At 47.5% G+C, this 19,518-nt stretch overlaps 2 protein-coding genes across 2 annotated transcripts; one reads left to right on the top strand and one right to left on the bottom strand.

Annotated features, from left to right (window-relative positions):
- Positions 1-8,865: 8,865 nt before the first annotated feature.
- LOC131846908 (uncharacterized) lies at positions 8,866-16,587 on the top strand. Its single transcript, XM_059196328.1, has 2 exons — positions 8,866-10,501; positions 16,580-16,587. The coding sequence occupies exons 1-2, from the start codon at positions 8,866-8,868 to the stop codon at positions 16,585-16,587; spliced, it is 1,644 nt and encodes a 547-aa protein (XP_059052311.1).
- A 168-nt stretch (positions 16,588-16,755) lies between these two features.
- On the bottom strand, positions 16,756-18,003 carry LOC131846909 (uncharacterized). Its single transcript, XM_059196329.1, has one exon. The coding sequence runs from the start codon at positions 18,001-18,003 to the stop codon at positions 16,756-16,758; it is 1,248 nt and encodes a 415-aa protein (XP_059052312.1).
- Positions 18,004-19,518: the final 1,515 nt, after the last annotated feature.

Raw genomic sequence — 19,518 nt, forward strand, 5'->3', positions numbered from 1 at the left:
AAATATCTTCTCATCAGTGGTATACTAGAAGATATTAAGAAGGATAAATTGGCTACTTTTATATCTGAGCTTAAAAAAAAAACTGCCTTCAAAGGAACCCCACATACTGTATCAGAATTCCTCATTCGCCGAAGGCAATCCCTATTTATTCAGGCACGTAAACATTTCGGCATAAAAAAGTGCTGGATCATGGATGGAAATGTATTGGTTATGATGCCCGATGGGTCAAAACGGCGACTTCATAATGAAGAGGATCTTTCCAAGGCCGTTGACATTACGAAAGATGATCATTCTGATGAAAACGAGCCGGCGGCTCCTGAGCCACGGAGTAAGAAGTATAAGCGTGTAGTGAAAAAGAAGTGATTTCCATTTATGTATTGTATTTGTCCATTTCTTGTAAAATATTAAATGTATCAGTCCATTTCATATATAATATTGTACCAGCGGGTAGTCTCTACTTTGTATATTGCTTTTAATTAGTGGTTGATTGATATTTGTAAGTATTTTTTTTTTGCTTCAATGTTTGAATATCACCCGCACAGAAATAATTACAAACGTTGGGTTAGGTTCTGCCTTCTGACATTACTGACGTTGACATAACATAAATAATGTCAAACTTGACGTTTATTGTTGTTGTTTCATTACATATATATATTTGATTTTTTGTTTTTTAATGTGTAATGTTACTGGTACATTTGCCAATTGGATTTTTTTATCTTTATCTCATTCGTCTAATTTTTATTTCTGTTTACCCACTACTAATCTGTAGTATATATATATGTACTTAAATGTAATAACTGGCAGGGCATGCAGGAATACATAGTTTTTTTTTTTTTCTCTTCCTAATCTTATTTAATATATATATTTATATATTTTATTATATTTTACATATATATTGTATTGTATTGTATTATTATTTGTACGAAATAATGTCAGATGATGAATCATTTTATTCGGCAATTGATACCACTGCGTCTTCTGATTCTAGTGACTTTTATGATGAACCTCAAACTCTGTGTAACCTAATTGCATCCAAGATAGAAGGATCCTCTTCTTCTTTTAACGTATGCCATATTAATGCCCAAAGCCTCCCATCCCATTACTCTGATCTTCTTGACACCTTTTCTTCCTCTTCTACTTTCTACGCTGTCTTGATACCAGAAACATGGCAAAAACCGACACTGTCCACATATGCATACTGTTTACCAGCCTATGTTCTGATTCGAAATGACCGCCGCCGCCGCGGTAAGCGAGGCGGAGGCGTTGCGATTTACTTACGTGGCGACTTCCATTACTCATTAATTTTCACATCTAATCCCAATTACACAGAAAGCGCAGAATATATTTTATTGGAGGTTCTCGTCAAAGGGGTGAAAGTGGTTCTCGGAGTCGTTTACTGTCCACCCTCCATTAACTATTTTACTCAACTTGAATCTCTTTTAGAAACCGCTGCTTCGGATTACACACATCACATAATTATGGGTGACTTCAATACTGATCTATTGAAGACCACACCATTCTCTCAAAAACTTCTAAATATAACCGAGTCGACTAATCTTTATATTATTCCTTCAGGACCTACTCATCATAATCCTAGCTCTTCCGATACATGGTTTGATTTAATAATAACGTCTTCCCACGATCATGTTATCAAGCATGGTCAAATATCTGCTCCCGGCTTCTCAAAACATCTTATATATCTCCAATATAAATTGAAAACACCAAAGATGAAGGCAACCATTATACATATGCGCAACTTTGCGAAAATAAATATGGAACAATTACTGAATGATGCTTCTAAATTAAACTTTAGTTTATTACAAAATACATCTTCAATCGATGAAAAAGTTGCTTATTTTAATGCTGGAATTATATAATCAACATACTCCCATAAAACCTGTGAAGGTTAAACGACCACCTGCTCCTTGGATTACAAGAGGAGTACATATGGTCATGACCAGACGAGATCGAATGTTTCGGAAATTTAAGCGTGATAGGTGCGATGAAAACTGGACTTTATACAAGACGGCACGAAATAGGTGCAACCAGACAGTACGAAAAGCGAAACGTCAATACTTTGCAGACAATTTGTCTAACTCCTCTTCCGCCAATATATGGAAGTTTCTTCACTCTCTTGGCTTTGGTAAATGTTCTAATCTACCTAATACATCCTCCTTCTCCCGCAATGATAAATCATCACTTCTCATCAATTAACTATCTTGAACCCTCTTTGAAAGTAAATGCTATTTCTAGAATTGCTTCCATGGCCCAACCTAATATAGATTGCTTCTCATTTTCTCCAATTACTGAGGATGAGACTTTAAATATAATTCAATCCTTGAAATCAAATGCAGTTGGTTGTGATGATGTAAGCCGCAAAATGATTTCTCTGGTTATTCAACAAATTTTACCCATTTTGACTCACTTCATCAATTACTTATTTATCACTAACATCTTTCCATCAATCTGGAGAAAAGCATTTGTTATTTTTACCCAAAGTACAAGTTCCTGGCAGATTATACGATGTTAGGGAAAATACTCTCTGCTACCAAAATGTTATGGAAAGTACTATGTATATATATAGGGAAAAATATGTGTGGAAACGTCTGTCACGTACCTGTGTGGTTCTGCGGATTTCCTGGGCTTCAGGGTCTCGAAGATATCTTCGCTAGTTCACAGTAGGTTTCACAGTAGGTTTAACACAGTTCTAATTTATTTTAATTCACAACACAATGCGCGCGCGCGTCAAGGCCGCTGTATGGTCAGTTCAGTACTAGGTAAGGGAGGGGAAGTGAAAGCGCGGGAACAGAAAACTAACGGACTCTAATATAATAATCTGTGCTTACGATGTTACAGGGTAGATTTTGGACATAGCCCCCGCTCTAAACAGCTATGATGTTTACGGAACAAATTATCAAAATCAAGGGAAAAATTACAAGGTAAAGGGGCTATACAATATATTACTCAATAGGGAGGCGACCAGTTTTGTAAGAGAACGTTTTAAGGAACCAGTAGAGGTTTTGACCTCGACTACTCGAATTACACCGTCTTGACCAGGAAATGTACTATACGTCCGCGGCGCCACTCCAAAGGAGGGAGGTTGTCATCCTTTATCAAAACCAATTCATCAACATTAGGAGGATTCATAGGAGAAGTCCACTTATTACGAGTTTGAAGGGTTGATAGGTACTCTGAATGCCACCGCGACCAAAAATGTTGAGTAATTTGTTGCAATAAATGAAAGCGTGAAATGCGATGCTGCTTCTCGTCTCTCAATGGGTACTCGGGTAAAGCAGTAAGGGGTTGACCAATGAGAAAGTGACACTGAGGGTTAACACTTCAAGATCATTGGGATCTTGAGATAAGGAACACAAAGGCCGAGAGTTAAGTACAGACTCAATTTTTGCAAATACAGTGGTCAATTCCTCAAAGGTAAGGGGATTTTCCGATTACACATTTAATGTGCGTCTTGGCAGACTTCGGCTGCTTCAAACAATCCTCCCCAGTAAGGACAGGCCGGTGGGTCAAATACCCAGTTTATATTCTTGCGGGCTAGTTGTGAAGCAAGATCATCATGCTTTTGGGACAGGAATGAATCAAGCTCTCTAATATAGTTACTCGCTCCTAAATTATTTCGTCCACAATCCGAACGTATAATGGTAGGTAATCCGCGACGCGCAACAAATCGGGTAAAGGTAGATAGGAAAGATTCAGTCGTAAGGTCGGATACTACTTCCAAATGTACCGCTTTAGTTGACAGGCAAACAAATACACACAGATAACTCTTTAGTATTTTCTTATTTCGATAGGATTGTACTTTAGTATAGAAAGGGACCTCATCTATATCTCTGATTGGAGCAAAGCCTATGGCCTTATTATTAATCAAAAAAAAAAACACAATGTATCATAATTGGAAGCCCATATTTTATGTCTAAATTAAATAAAACAAGTCTCCCGCCTATTACCTTCAATGGCCATGTCATTGAATTCAGTGCCCAGGTAAAAAACCTCGGTATTTATTTCGATGAAACATTATCATAGTCGCACCAAATTTCGCAATTAAGTCGTAAAATATTTGGGTCTCTCGGAAGCCTAAATAGATTGCGAAATTTCCTGCCAGTAGATACCAAGACTGCGCTCGCACATTCGTTGTTACTCCCAATCCTAGATTATGCAGGTTCCTGCTATTTAAATCTTACTTAACAAAAATTCAAAAAACTTGAGCGACTCCAAAACATTTGTATACGATTTATATTTGGTCTTCGTAAGTATGACCACATATCTCAATTTCGCAAACAACTCAAGTGGCTTCCCATTCCTTCCTCATACTCCTCAATACTTAAAAAAGAACTTTCAGTTCCATTCTAAACACCAGGGTTCTGAATTACGCAGCACAAGAAGCCTCTGTCTTACCTTCCCACCTCATTCTTCTAAATATTACGCTGATTCTTTTACTGTACAAGCTATTCGTCTCTGGAACTCCTTACCATTTCCCATTCGATCAGCACAATCATATGCCATTTTTCAAAAATTATTAAAATCGCATTATCTATCCCTGTAATAGAATAATAACACGTCCTCTCGTCCATTATTATGTAGTATATGTATGTATATTGTATGTATTGGTGTGTAAGTTTATTTATTTATGTTTATAAAATGTATGTTTATCTATAATTGTATAATAAATAGAGTGTTTAGTGCGCCTCCTACCTTCTCTCTTTATGTAAATACTCTTTGTTAACACCGGGTTGTTTGTAAGAGATTGCTGATAGCGATAAGACCGCCTTTTGTAAAACATTTATTTTCATTGTTTTGTACTTACTGTCCTATGTTTTTGTATGCGCAACAAAGAGTTATTATTATTATTATTATTAAAGGGCCCGCAAAGTCAGTGCCAACACGAGAAAATGGTCTAGCCGAAGTAACCCAGTCCCTGGGTAGATCACCCATAGTGAGTTGAGATACGGATGCTTTAAGGCGGTAACAAGAGAGACAATGAAATATTATGTTTTGAATAGCACGTCGGGCCGATAATATCCAGTATTCACGGGAAAGGATAGCATGTAAGGCATTAGGACCAGCATGAGAATTTTCGATATGATAATGGGAAATTATTAATTTAACAAGGGGGCCAGACATAGGTAAAAGTAATGGGTGACGAGCATCGTATGGGAGTTCAGAATTACGTATACGTCCGCCAACTCTGACTAAGCCGTTTTCATCTAGGAAACACGACAGCCGTTTTAAAGGGGATTTAATAACATTACCGCATTTTAAGGATTCTATCTCGTTAGAAAATGCATGTAACTGGGTTGCTTTAATAAGCATCAACAAAGAATTACGTCGTTCGTCAACAGAAAGGTAAGGATTAATAACACGTAAATTAACATTTTTAATATTATAAATAAAACGCAGAATAAAGCCTAACACTCCGACTAGTTTATTTAAGGAACTATACCGGTCGAGGAGAAACTAGAGATCCATAGCTGGCATAGGTATTTCAATTAACAAACAGCGAAGGCCAGGTAAAGAATCAATAGGATTGTTTGTCAAGTCTGCACCAATAGGCCAATGATTAGGGAATTCTGTCAACCAGGAAGGAGATCACCATAGATCATGGTTAAGAAGAGACGATGCGCTAAGACCTCGGGAAGCGCAATCGCTAGGGTTAATAGAACCAGGAACATGATGCCACTCGGAAGGGAAATCGGATGAGGTGATTTGAGACACGCGGTTTGCTTCGAATGTTTGAAGCAGGTGAGGAGGAGTCTTTATCCATGCCAGCACAATTTTGCTATCCGTCCAACTGTGGATAGCATCCAACACGATTACCTTCTGCAGACAGATGGTAACGTGATGAATTAATTTTGTGAGGAGCACAGCTCCTTGCAATTCCAACTTGGGAATTGTGAGCCGAGTACGTATAGGGGCAATCTTACTCTTAGAAATGAGGAAATGGACGGAGCAATGGCCAGAAGAGGATTCAGTCCTAAGGTATACAACAGCTGCATAACCAGCCTCAGAAGCATCACAAAAGCCGTGTAAGGAAATGAAAGTGGCATCCGCAGGCAATATCCGACGAGGAATGCTCAGCTGTTTGATATTCTTCAGGTCTTGTACAAATAATAACCACTCATCAGAAAGGGATTGGTTAAGAGGATCATCCCAGTTGAGGTCCGACATCCATAGACGTTGTATAAACGCTTTGGCTTTAAATACAACTGGAGATATCCATCCACATGGATCATAAATATGAGCGATGAGGGAGAGAACTGTACGCTTGGTTAGGGACTTCTGAGGCTTAAAGGAAAAACTGCATGTAAAGGAATCTGCAGTCGGATTATACTGAATACCAAGTACAGGAATGGTTGGTGGGTTATCTGGGTCATGAAATTCATATGGACCTTGTAGATGTTCGAGGGGTATGTCTTTGAGCAATTCGGGTTCATTACTGATCCATTTTCTCAACTCATAACCACCACAGGCTATTAGGGACTGAAGTTCTGTTTTTAATATTTGAGCTTCACCGAGTGAACTCGCTCCGGTTAGGCAGTCATTAACATAAATATCATTTTCCAGAACAGCAGCTGCTCGTGGGTATGATGAGCGCTCACGTTCAGCAAGCTCTAAAAGGGTACGAATGGAAATGTAGGGACTAGACCGTAGGCCGTAAGTATTTGTAGCTAACTCGTACGTAACAAGAAGTGCAGATGGGGATTCACGCCACAAGATTAACTGATACCGACGATCATTGGGGTGCACCCAGGTCATCCGGAACATCATTTTTATGTCTGTCACAAAGACCACAGCATGTCTACGGAAATTAAGAAGGATATGAGTGATATCTCGTTGGAGCTTGGAACCTGTGTGTAAACACTGGTTTAATGAAATACCATTAGAGGTTGGACTACTTCCATTAAAAACAACACGAATTTTAGAGTAGTCGTCGGCCTTAAACACTCCGTGATGGGGAATATAATAAAGCTCAAGTAATGATGGATTATAGGAAATGGGAGACATATGGTGAAAATCTATGTACTCACGCATAAATATAATATATTTTTCACGAAGCTCTGAGTTGGCATTGAAACGTCTTTCTAAATTTAGGAAACACTTAACCGCTGTAGACTTGGATTCACCAAGCTGGGGACGATCATAGATAAACGGAAGTCGGACCATAAAACGACCGTCACTCTCACGGGTGATGCCATTCTTAAAAATACGTTCGCACTCTAACTCCTCAGGATTGGGATTGAGAATTTGAGGCAGTTCCTCAATTTTTTAAAATTTCTCTACGACCTGGGATAGAGAAATGCCAGTCATAGGGGGTTCAAGGTCGGGGAAATTACCAGCAACAGGTCCAGACAACACACAACCAAAAACTGTTGAAAGGCCGGTCAGACCATGAGGAAGAGAAATCGATTTTTCAGGTTGCATAAGATAACCGAACACGTCGGCACCTAACAATACCTCAATAGGCTCTGGTTTATAAAAGGAGGGGTCCGCTACGGAAAGGTGATTAATACTATTAACGACAGGCCTAGGCAACTCAATCTCAGGATGGGGGCCTGCAATTACATCAACAACCACTGCAGGGGTTGTTATCACAGGATACGATCTATGAACTGCTTTAAAGGTAAGGGAGATAGACCCGCGGGAATATACAGATTGAATGTTGCCAATACCGCGAATAGGTACTGAGTTTGATGATAACGGGGCATTCAATCTCTCAACAGCTAAGTCGGTAGTAAGCAGACAACCTTGTGCGCCTGTATCACATAACGCACAGGCCTCTATAAAATAACCATAAGCCGATTTGACATGAATAATGGCGGTAGGTAGGAGGACTAGGGAATTGGAGGGAATAGACATATGTGGTGAGAAAGCAGGGGGGATACAGGGCCTAGTTATTGGGATGAGTTCCGTCTATGATTGGTATGCATAGAACGGTCGGGGAGGTCACGTGACTTATGGTATGTTTTATCTCGGGAAGTGACCGCGGGGGAGGGGACGTATGACGATAATCTTGTCGTGAGTATGTAGGAGGAGAAGCTCGACGTGCAGGTGGTGACGAATCACAACCGACCGAGCACAGACAGCACACCTGTAATCACGTGTGCAATTGGCTATCGAATGTTTATCTAAACATCGATAGCACATGCCAGACGATTTAATAAAATAAGATCGGTCACGTGGGTTCATATCACGAAATTGGGGACATTCACGTAAATAATGGGAATCACTATTACACATATGGCACTTCTTATTGGAAACTGGTACCTGGGAAACATAGGCCCTACGCGGGTGGTTAGATTGCTGGTTATGCGAGTATTCAGGTCTTCGTTTAAACGTACGGGAAGTTGGGGCAGAATCCACTAATGCTGCATCACCTACATTATCATGGTGGCGGCACTCATCCTCTAAAAAAGTGATGATCTGATCAAACTGGGGCAGTCGATCACTATCACCACCGTAACGCCGCTCAAAACGAGCCTTTAACTCCAGGGGAAACTTATTAAGGCATATGTGCACTAGCATATATGACCCACTAGTCACAGGTAACTCTAAGCGTTCCAAACAACGATAAGCTGTTAACAATGGGTTGAGAAACGAAGCACGTAATCCATTCAATTTAGGTGGTATGTTAGGTAAGGTAAGGATCTGTGTTATATCGGGGGGATCCCCGGAGTAGGCTTTGGAGGCGCTCGCCTCCCAAACACCCTTCCGACTTAAGTTGGAAGTGGTCATTGTTGGTTGCAGGCTGTGGGTGTGGCAACCTTAGATAGGTACGCGCCCTTCCTCTTCCCGTTCCCCGGAGGGGGTTATGAGGAGAGTTCGTCCCCTTGGAACGCTGAGTTCTGGTCCATGGACTCAGTGACCGAGGCGGACCTCGACATGGAGGATCGACCGGCGAGGTCGCGGCCCGCCTCGCGGGCCAGGTCGCGCGCTTCTCGTCCTTCATCGGCCTCGTCGACGCGCTCGACGCGCTCGACGCGTTCGATGCTGGTGGAGGACGAGCTGTCGGGTTGCCTTGTGTCCAGCGAGGACGGGCTATTGAAGGCGGCCGTTTCCAAGCGGCCACATGAGGGCGGATCGAGCCCCTCTGGGGCGGTGGGCGGAGGTATTCGCCCATCTAAAATACCCTGCCCACCGACTCCGGCGGGAGCGTCCCTCCGCTTCCATGTGGACCAGGCCGGAAAGGGGCCATCGACGTCGGCGGAGTCCCGACGGGCGGATGCGTCGGATGACGACGTCGTGTTCGTCCGTCCGCAGGAGGTCTCGAAGGGGAAGAACGCTCCCAAAAGTGACCCGATTTCGGTGGCCGCCTTCTCGTCGGATGCCAGGTACAGGTTGTCGCTAGTCCTCAACAGAGTTAAGAGGTGCGGCAACCTGAAGGGGACCGACCAGAGGGCGATGACGGAGGAGATCGGGACCGTCATGGCATTGACGGAGGCCTTAGACCCGAACTCCTCCGTGGCCGGCGAATTCTCCTCGGTGGCTGTCGTCCAAAAAAAGATGGAGGCGGAGGCTAAGGAGCTCCGCAAACAGAATAAGGAGCTCCAAAGCCAGATCCGGCAGCTCCAGGAGCAGATTCGCCAACTGGCCGAAGTGGTGAAGTCGGGGTCACGGACTCCTCCGACTCCTTCCCCGGCCCCAAAGGGATCGGCAGTGGGGAGCGCTTCTGGCCCGGCCCCTGCGCCGGGCGACACAGAGACCCTCAGGGCGGACATAATGAGGGCGACCGGGGTCATGATAGAGGCCCGAATAGGAGAACGCATTGAGCAGGGCATCAGGGAGATCAAGGCTGCCCTGGGCCTCAATTCCCCGGCGACCTCAATCCGCCCTGAGCACCGCCCGCCGCTACAAAGCGACGGGCAATATGACGTCCTGTCTAGGATCCCCGGCGCAGGGGGACCGGGATTCAGGGACGCTCCCCATCTGCGGGGGGCGCGAGGTGCGGCGTTCCCGCCGTTGGGAGCGAGTCAGCCCGTCAGCCGGCCTGCCTCCGGCAGTCAGCAGCCGGGGCCGTCGGGCATGGCGCGCCAGGACGGATGGAGCACGGTGGTGAAGCGGGGCGGCAAAACACGCAACGTCCCTGAGAGGCAGACCCAGAGTACGCAAAGTACTCAGAGGAGTTCTGGGACTCCCTCTCAGGGGAAGAAGGGTAAGGCGGCCCCGCCGTCACCATCGAAGCTGCGCGCGCCGCGATCGGCGGCCGTGGTGGTCACCCTGTGTCCGGAGGCAGAAGCGGCGGGGGTGACTTACTCCGCCGTCCTCAAGGAGGCGAAGGATAAAATCGACCTCGCCTCCTTGGGGATTGGAAGCTTACGCTTCAAGACCGCGGCTACTGGGGCCCGGATCCTGGAGATCCCGGGGTCCCAGACGGGAGACCAGGCTGACGCGCTCGCGTCGAAGTTCCGGGACGTGTTCCCGGACGGTACGGTCCGCATTGCCAGGCCCACCAAGACCGCAGAGATGAGGGTCATGGGCCTGGATGACGGTACCGACCGGGAAGAGGTGGCGGCCGCCGTGGCACAACACGGCGAGTGCACGGCGGACGCCGTCAACGTCGGGGAGATTCGGCGCGGCGCGTCGGGCCTGGGCACCTGCTGGGTGCGGGCCCCATTAGCCGCGGTGAAGAAAGTGACGACGGCAGGGCGGATCCGTATCGGCTGGGTCTCGGCCGCTGCGGAGCTGCTGCGGCAGAAGCCGCTCCGGTGCTTCAGGTGCCTGGAGAGCGGGCACGTGGTGGCGAGGTGCTCGCACGAGGAGGACCGGAGTGGCTTATGCTACCGGTGTGGGGTTCCCGGCCATAAAGCGGCCGGATGTTCGGCGACCCCACACTGCGTGGTTTGCGCAGCGGCGGGTCGCCCAGCCGACCACCGGGTGGGGGCCAAAAAGTGCCCCCAGTCCCGGTCCAAAAGACTGAGGGGATCCGCACTGTCGTCGGCCCGCGGCAATGGCCGCCGGGGAGATGCTGAGGTGATGGACACCGGTCAATAATGGCAGTCCATCGCCTCCTGCAGGGGAATCTCAACCACTGCGCTCGCGCCCAAGATCTGCTTCTGCAGAGCACGGCGCAGTGGGGAGTTGACCTTGCAGTGGTCGCCGAACCATATCGTGTCCCACGTAGTGACCATTGGTTCGGCGACCCCTCTGGCCTGGTGGCCATTGTCGGCGCGGGCAACCCCGCGACCCCGCTCGTCAGCCGCCTATTCGGCGGAGCGGGGTACATAGGTGTGAGTTGGGGGGAAACCGTCGTTGTCGGGACATACTTCTCTCCGAACAGGACTCTCGCCGAGTTCGAGCAGTTCATGGACGGGCTGGGGGCCGCTATGGAGCTATACTCGGCCCGTCCAATGATGGTGAGGGGGGACTTCAATGCCAAATCCACGGCATGGGGCTCCCCCATCACCGACTCTCGAGGCAGGGTCCTGGAAGACTGGGCGGCCGCGGCCGGCCTGGTGGTGTTGAACCGAGGGTCGGCTGCCACGTGCGTGAGACAGCAGGGGGAGTCGCATGTCGACGTATCCCTCTGCAGTCCAGCGATCGCACAGAGGGTGCGGAGCTGGCAGGTGTTGGATGAGGTGGAGACGCTATCCGATCATCGTTACATTCGGATAGACGTTCTCCCCTCACCCGTAGCTCCGCACCCCGGTCGCCAGGAGAGGAATGTCCCACAACTCCCCAGATGGGTGTTGAAACGTCTGAATAAAGACGTGCTGATGGAGGCTTCCATCGTCCAGGCCTGGGTTCCCATACCGGAGGGGCCTGTGGAGGTCGACGCAGAGGTGGGCTGGTTCGGTGAGGCTCTGTCGCACATTTGCGACGCGGCGATGCCCCGAGCCGGCCCTCGACCTCCTAGGCGTCAGGTGTACTGGTGGTCGGAGGAGATAGCGGCGTTGAGGGAGGAGTGCTCCGCCGCCCGCCGCCGGTACACCAGGCACCGCCGACTCAGGCGGGGCCGCGACGCCGACGAGGAAGCACAGCTGTACGAGCAGTACAAAGAGAGGAAGAAAGCTCTGCAGCTGTCCATCAGCAGGGCCAAGGAGACAGCCAGGGAAGAACTCCTGGAGACCCTGGACAGGGACCCATGGGGGCGTCCTTATAGGTTCGTCAGGGGCAAGTTACGCCCCTGGGCGCCCCCCGTGGCAGAGGGTCTCCAGCCGCAGCAGCTGGAGGGGGTGTTGGAGGAGCTGTTCCCGAGACAGCCTCCCTTCACACCTCCTCCGATGATGCCGCGTGGCAGTGATGGAGAGGCCAGCGGCGTCAGCGCTGCTGCGGTTCCTATCATCACCGAGGAGGAGTTCGCCGCGGCCGTGGATAAACTCCGGGGCAAGAATGTCGCCCCGGGTCCGGATGGTATCCACGGCCGCGTCCTGGCCTTGGCCCTAAACACCCTAGGGGACCGACTCCGGCGCTTGTTCAATGCGTGTCTGGAGTCGGGACGGTTTCCCAATCAGTGGAAAGCGGGTAGAGTGGTCCTGCTCCGCAAAGCGGAGCACCCTGCAGGTTCGGTGGTTCCCTCGGCGTTCCGCCCCATAGTGCTGTTGGACGAGATCGGCAAGCTCTTCGAGAGAATCTTGGCGGGCCGACTCGTCCAACACCTGTCCCAGGTAGGTCCCGATCTCAGCCCGAAGCAGTTCGGGTTCCGAGAGGGGCGCTCGACGATCGACGCGATCTCGCGTGTGCGCTCCCTCTCGGAAGAGGCGACGTCCCAGGGTGGGGTGTTGTTGGCGGTCTCGTTGGACATAAAGAACGCCTTCAACACCCTGCCCTTTGCGACTATTAGGGAGGCGCTGAAATACCATCGCGCGCCTCCCTACATTCGGGACGTGATCGGGGCCTACCTCGAGGACAGGTCTGTGCTATGCACGGGGCGGAACGGCGTTGTAGTGTCGAGGGAAATGCAACGCGGTGTTCCACAGGGGTCGGTTCTGGGCCCGATCCTGTGGAACATCGGGTATGATTGGAACCTGCGGGGCGCCCTTTTAACGGGCACTGACCTTGTGTGTTACGCGGATGATACCTTGGTCACTGCCCGGGGGCGGGACCTACTGGAGGCTACCCGCTTTGCCACGGCATGCGTGGCGCTGGTCGTCGGTCGTATAAGAAGGCTTGGGCTCCAGGTGGCGCTGGAGAAGACCGAGGTCCTGTGTTTTCATGGGCCTCGGCGTGCGCCACCTCCGGATGCCCAGCTGGTCGTCAGTGGCCAGAGGGTGGGGGTCAAGCCCTGTATTCGATACTTGGGGCTTGACCTGGACAGTCGTTGGAGCTTCCGCGCTCACTTCCGGAACCTGGTCCCTCGCCTTATGGCGGCCGCCGGCGCTCTTAGCTGGCTGCTGCCAAATGTGAGGGGCCCGGGAGAAGGTTCCCGCCGCCTATACCTCGGCGTGGTGCGGTCCATGGCCCTGTACGGGCCCCCATCTGGGTGGGGGCCCTAGGTAGGGAAAATGTGGCCTGCCTTAACAGGCCACACAGGGTCATGGCCATACGGGCCATAAGAGGCTACCGCACCATATCCGGGGAGGCGGCGTGTCTGCTGGCGGGGTCTCCTCCGTGGGACTTGGTAGCGGAGCTCCACTCGTCAGTGTATCACTGGCGCGCGGAGCGACGTTCCGTGGGGAGGCACCCGCTGGCCATGGGATTGAAGCGCGGAGGTCCGACTTTCGGCGGATCCTCAGGATCAGGTGGAGAGAAAGGCTGGCCAGTCCATCGGCCGGCCTGAGGACCGTCGAGGCTGTCCGTCCCATCCTCAAACGGTGGATGAATAGGAGATGGCCACTGACGTACCGCATGACACAGATATTGTCCGGGCACGGTTGCTTCGGGCGGTATCTGTGTCATGTGGCGAGGAAGGAGCCGACGACCGGCTGCCACGAATGCGGAGGTGTTGAGGACACGGCGCAACACACGCTGGAAGAATGCCCAGCGTTCGTGAGTGAGCGCCGTGTCCTCACACGAATAGTCGGCGGAAAGGGAGCGGGAGTCAGCTCGTCCCGCTTCCCTCCGCCGCAGAAGAGCCAGGCCTAGAGGTGGGAGCGTATCCAACTCCGCCCCCCTCTATCCCCCACTGGGGCCGGGGTGACTGCCTTGAGGGAGGCAGTCCCCCAATCCAAAGGCCCCGGAGGTGTGCGCGTGTACCCACACGCCTCCACAATGGAGTAGGGCGAAATAGGTCGCCCTAACCACAAAACGAGATGGGGCCTGCCCTACAACATCTACAGGGCGGGCCGTCGCCGTCGGAGCTGGGGTAGAATGCACTTGCGAATCCCCTGGCTCCGGCATAGGCGCTCGTAGGTACACCGTGTGGTTTTTTAGTGGGTACAAGTCCCACACACCACCTCGCCATCCCTCCGGCGGGGTGACGGTCTTTTGAAGATTTTTCCACACGATAAAAAAAAAAAAAAAAAAAGGTGTTGCGCTAATGACACATATTTTCGAATCTTGGGAGAAGTCACAGGATGCACTCGGAGTTTTTTGTGACCTATCAAAGGCATTGGATTGTGTGGATCATAAAACGCTTTTGTACAAGCTCGAACATTATGGTATAAGAGATAACGATCTAAAATTAATGAGAACTTATTTAGAGGATAGGGTCCAAACTGTAGATATTGACGGTGTAAAATCTAAGGGAGCTAATATTAAGATGGGCGTTCCACAAGGGTCAATCTTAGGCCCCTTTCTCTTTTTAATCTACATAAATGACCTTCCCTTGGTAGAGAAAATTGCAGATATAGTGCTGTTTGCGGATGATACTTCGTTAGTGTTTAAAATTGGACTATATTGAATTGGAATATAATGATTTATGTATTAGTTTTTCTAAAAGTTTCATCAGCACAGACAATATGGATATGGGGTGTTTGGGAAACTACTCTGCTACCAAAATGTTAGGGAAGCATCAGTCACGTACCTGTATGGTTCTGCGGATTTCTTGGGCTTCAGGGTCTCGAAGGTATCTTCGCTAGCTTTCCAGTTTCACAGTAGGTTAACACAGTTCTAATTTATTTTAATTCACAACACAATGCGCGCGCGCGTCAAGGCCGCTGTACATTCAGTTCAGTACTAGTTAGGGAGGGGAAGGGAACGCGCGGGAACAGAAAACTAACGGACTCTAATATAATATAATATCTATGCTTACGATGATACAGGGTAGATTTTGAACATAGCCCCCGCTCTAAACATAGGATGTTTACGGAATAAATGATCAAAATTAAGGGAAAAATTACAAGGTAAGGGAGCTATACAATACATTACTCAATAGGGAGGCGTATCAGTTTTGTAAGAGAACGTTTTAAGGAACCAGTAGAGGTTTTGACCTCGACCACTCGAATTACACCGTCTTGACCAGGAAATAACTGTACTATACGTCCGCGGCGCCACTCCAAAGGAGAGAGGTTGTCATCCTTTATCAAAACCAATTCATCAACATTAGGAGGATTCATAGGAGAAGTCCACTTATTACGAGTTTGAAGGGTTGATAGGTACTCTGAATACCACCGCGGCCAAAAATGTTGAGTAATTTGTTGCAATAAGTGAAAGCGTGAAATGCGATGTACTCGGGTAACGCAGTAAGGGGTTGACCAATGAGAAAGTGACCAGGGGTTAACACTTCAAGATCATTGGGATCTTGAGATAAGGAACACAAAGGCCGAGAGTTAAGTACAGACTCAATTTTGCAAATACAGTGGTCAATTCCTCAAAGGTAAGGGGATTTTCACCGATTACTGGTTTAAGGTGACAGTTCAGTTTCAGACAATCCTCCCCAGTAAGGACAGGCCGGTGGGTCAAATACCCAATTTATATTCTTGCGGGATAGTTGTGAAGCAAGATCATCATGCTTTTGGGACAGGAATGAATCAAGCTCTCTAATATAGTTACTCGCTCCTAAATAATTTCATCTACAATCCGAACGTATGAGGGTAGGTAATCTGCGACGCGCAACAAATCGGGTAAAGGTAGATAGGAAAGATTCAGTCGTAAGGTCGGATACTACTTCCAAATGTACCGCTTTATTTGACAGGCAAACAAATACACACAGATAACTCTTTACTATTTTCTTATTTCGATAGGATTATACTTTAGTATAGAAAGGGTCCGCAAAGTCAGTGCCAACACGAGAAAATGGTCTAGCCGAAGTAACCCGGTCCCTGGGTAGATCACCCATAGGGGGTTGAGATACGGATGCTTTAAGGCGGTAACAAGAGAGACAATGAAATACATATTATGTTTTGAATAGCACGTCGGACCGATAATATCCAGTATTCACGGGAAAGGATAGCATGTAAGGCATTAGGACCAGCATGAGAATTTTCGATATGATAATGTGAAATTATTAATTTAACAAGGGGGTCAGACTTAGGTAAAAGTAATGGGTGACGAGCATCATATGGGAGTTCAGAATTACGTATACGTCCGCCAACTCTGACTAAATCGTTTTCATCTAGGAAACACGACAGCCGTTTTAAAGGGGATTTAATAACATTACCGCATTTTAAGAATTCTATCTCGTTAGAAAATGCATGTAACTGGGTTGCTTTAATAAGTATCAACAAAGAATTACGTCTTTCGTCAACAGAAAGGTAAGGATTAATAACACGTAAAATAACATTTTTAACATTATAAATAAAACGCAGAATAAAGCCTAACACTCCGACTAGTTTATTTAAGGAACTATACCGGTCGAGGAGAAACGAAAGATCCATAGCTAGCGTAGGTATTTCAATTAACAAACAGCGAAGGCCAGGTAAAGAATCAATAGGATTGTTTGTTGTCTGCACCAATAGGCCAATGATTAGGGGATTCTGTCAACCAGGAAGGAGACCACCATAGATCATGGTTAAGAAGAGACGATGCGCTAAGACCTCGGGAAGCACAATCGCTAGGGTTAATAGAACCAGGAACATGATGCCACTCGGAAGGGAAATCGGATGAGGTGATTTGAGACACGCGGTTTGCTTCGAATGTTTGAAGCAGGTGAGGAGGAGTCTTTATCCATGCCAGCACAATTTTGCTATCTGTCCAACTGTAGATAGCATCCAACACGATTACCTTCTGTAGACAGATGGTAACGTGATGAATTAATTTTGTGAGGAGCACAGCTCCTTTCAATTCCAGCATGGGAATTGTGAGACGAGTACGGATAGGGGCAATCTTACTCTTAGAAATGAGGAGATGGACGGAGCAATGGCCAGAATAGGATTCAGTCCTAAGGTATACAACAGCTGCATAACCAGCCTCCGAAGCATCAAAAAAGCCGTGTAAGGAAATGGAAGTGGCATCCGCAGGCAATATCCGACGAGGAATGCTCAGCTGTTTGATATTCTCCAGGTCTTGTACAAATAATAACCACTCATCAGAAAGGGATTGGTTAAGAGGACCATCCCAGTTGAGGCCCGACATCCATAGACGTTGTATAAACGCTTTGGCTTTAAATACAACTGGAGATATCCATCCACATGGATCATAAATACGAGCGATGAGGGAGAGAACTGTACGCTTGGTTAGGGACTTCTGAGGCTTAAAGGAAAAACTGTATGTAAAGGAATCTGCAGTCGGATTATACTGAATACCAAGTACAGGAATGGTTGGTGGGTTATCTGGGTCATGAAATTCATATGGACCCTGTAGATGTTCGAGGGGAATGTCTTTGAGCAATTCGGGTTCATTACTGATCCATTTTCTCAACTCATAACCACCACAGGCCATTAGGGACTGAAGTTCTGTTTTTAATATTTGAGCTTCACCGAGTGAACTCGCTCCGGTTAGGCAGTCATCAACATAACTATCATTTTCCAGAACAGCAGCTGCTCGTGGGTATGATGAGCGCTCACGTTCAGCAAGCTCTAAAAGGGTACGAATGGAAATGTAGGGACTAGACCGTAGGCCGTAAGTATTTGTAGCTAACTCGTACGTAACAAGAAGTGCAGATGGGGATTCACGCCACAAGATTAACTGATACCGACGATCATTGGGGTGCACCCAGGTCATTCGGAACATCATTTTTATGTCTGTCACAAAGACCACAGCATGTCTACGGAAATTAAGAAGGATATGAGTGATATCTCGTTGGAGCTTTGGACCTGTGTGTAAACACTGGTTTAATGAAATACCATTAGAGGTTGGACTACTTCCATTAAAAACAACACGAATTTTAGAGTGGTCGTCGGCCTTAAACACTCCATGATGGAGAATATAATAATGCTCAAGTAATGATGGATTATAGGAAATGGGAGACATATGGTGAAGATCTATGTACTCACGCATAAATATAATATATTTTTCACGAAGCTCTGAGTTGGCATTGAAACGTCTTTCTAAATTTAGGAAACACTTAACCGCTGTAGACTTGGATTCACTAAGCTGGGGACGATTAGAGATAAACGGAAGTCGGACCATAAAACGACCGTCACTCTCACGGGTGATGCCATTCTTAAAAATACGTTCGCGCTCTAACTCCTTAGGATTGGGATTGAGAACTTGAGGCAGTTCCTCAATTTTCCAAAATTTCTCTACGATAGAGAAATGCCCGTCATAGGGGGTTCAAGGTCGGGGAAATTACCAGCAACAAGTCCAGACAATACACAACCAAAAACGGTTGAAAGGCCGGTCAGACCATGAGGAAGAGAAATCGATTTTTCAGGTTGCATAAGATAACCGAACACGTCGGCACCTAACAATACCTCAATAGGCCCTGGTTTATAAAAGGAGGGGTCCGCTATGGAAAGGTGATTAATACTATTAACGACAGGTCTAGGCAACTCAATCTCAGGATGGGGGCCTGCAATTACATCAACAACCACTGCAGGGGTTGTTATCACAGGATACGATCTATGAACTGGTTTAAAGGTAAAGGAGATAGAACCGCGGGAATATACAGATTGAATGTTGCCAATACCGCGAATAGGTACTGAGTTTGATGATAAGGGGACATTCAATTTCTCAACAGCTAAGTCGGTAGTAAGCAGACAACCTTGTGCGCCTGTATCACATAACGCACGGGCCTCTATAAAATAACCATAAGCCGATTTGACATGAATAATGGCGGTAGGTAGGAGGACTAGGGAATTGGAGGGAATAGACATATGTGGTGAGAAAGCAGGGGGGATACAGGGCCTAGTTATTGGGACGAGTTCCGTCTATGGTTGGTATGCATAGAACGGTCGGGGAGGTCACCTGATTTATGATATGTTTTATCTCGGGAAGTGACCGCGGGGGAAGGGGACGTATGACGATAATCTTGTCGTGAGTATGTAGGAGGAGAAGCTCGACGTGCAGGTGATGACGAATCACAACAGGGAGTACGGCTTTTATAAGGGGGACGGCCCCCGCCCGTGCGGGGAGGTGATGTACGCGGTGCACTATGCACAACAGCATTGCGATAATTTATATTATTACGATTCTGATGGTTAGGACAAACAGGATCTCGAGAATTGTTAAAACACAGTAAGGTGTGATGGGAGGACCGAACACAGACAGCACACCTGTAATCGCGTGTGCAATTGGCTATCAAATGTT

Source organism: Achroia grisella, unplaced genomic scaffold, assembly GCF_030625045.1.
Source record: "Achroia grisella isolate CSIRO2021 unplaced genomic scaffold, CSIRO_AGI_Agris_v1 utg5129, whole genome shotgun sequence".
Taxonomy (NCBI): Eukaryota; Metazoa; Arthropoda; class Insecta; order Lepidoptera; family Pyralidae; genus Achroia; species Achroia grisella.

Bases quoted from the DNA above. Each gene is read 5' to 3' on its own strand.
- LOC131846908 (XM_059196328.1), top strand. From the start codon at position 8,866: ATGGACTCAGTGACCGAGGCGGACCTCGACATGGAGGATCGACCGGCG.
- LOC131846909 (XM_059196329.1), bottom strand. From the start codon at position 18,003: ATGATGTTCCGAATGACCTGGGTGCACCCCAATGATCGTCGGTATCAG.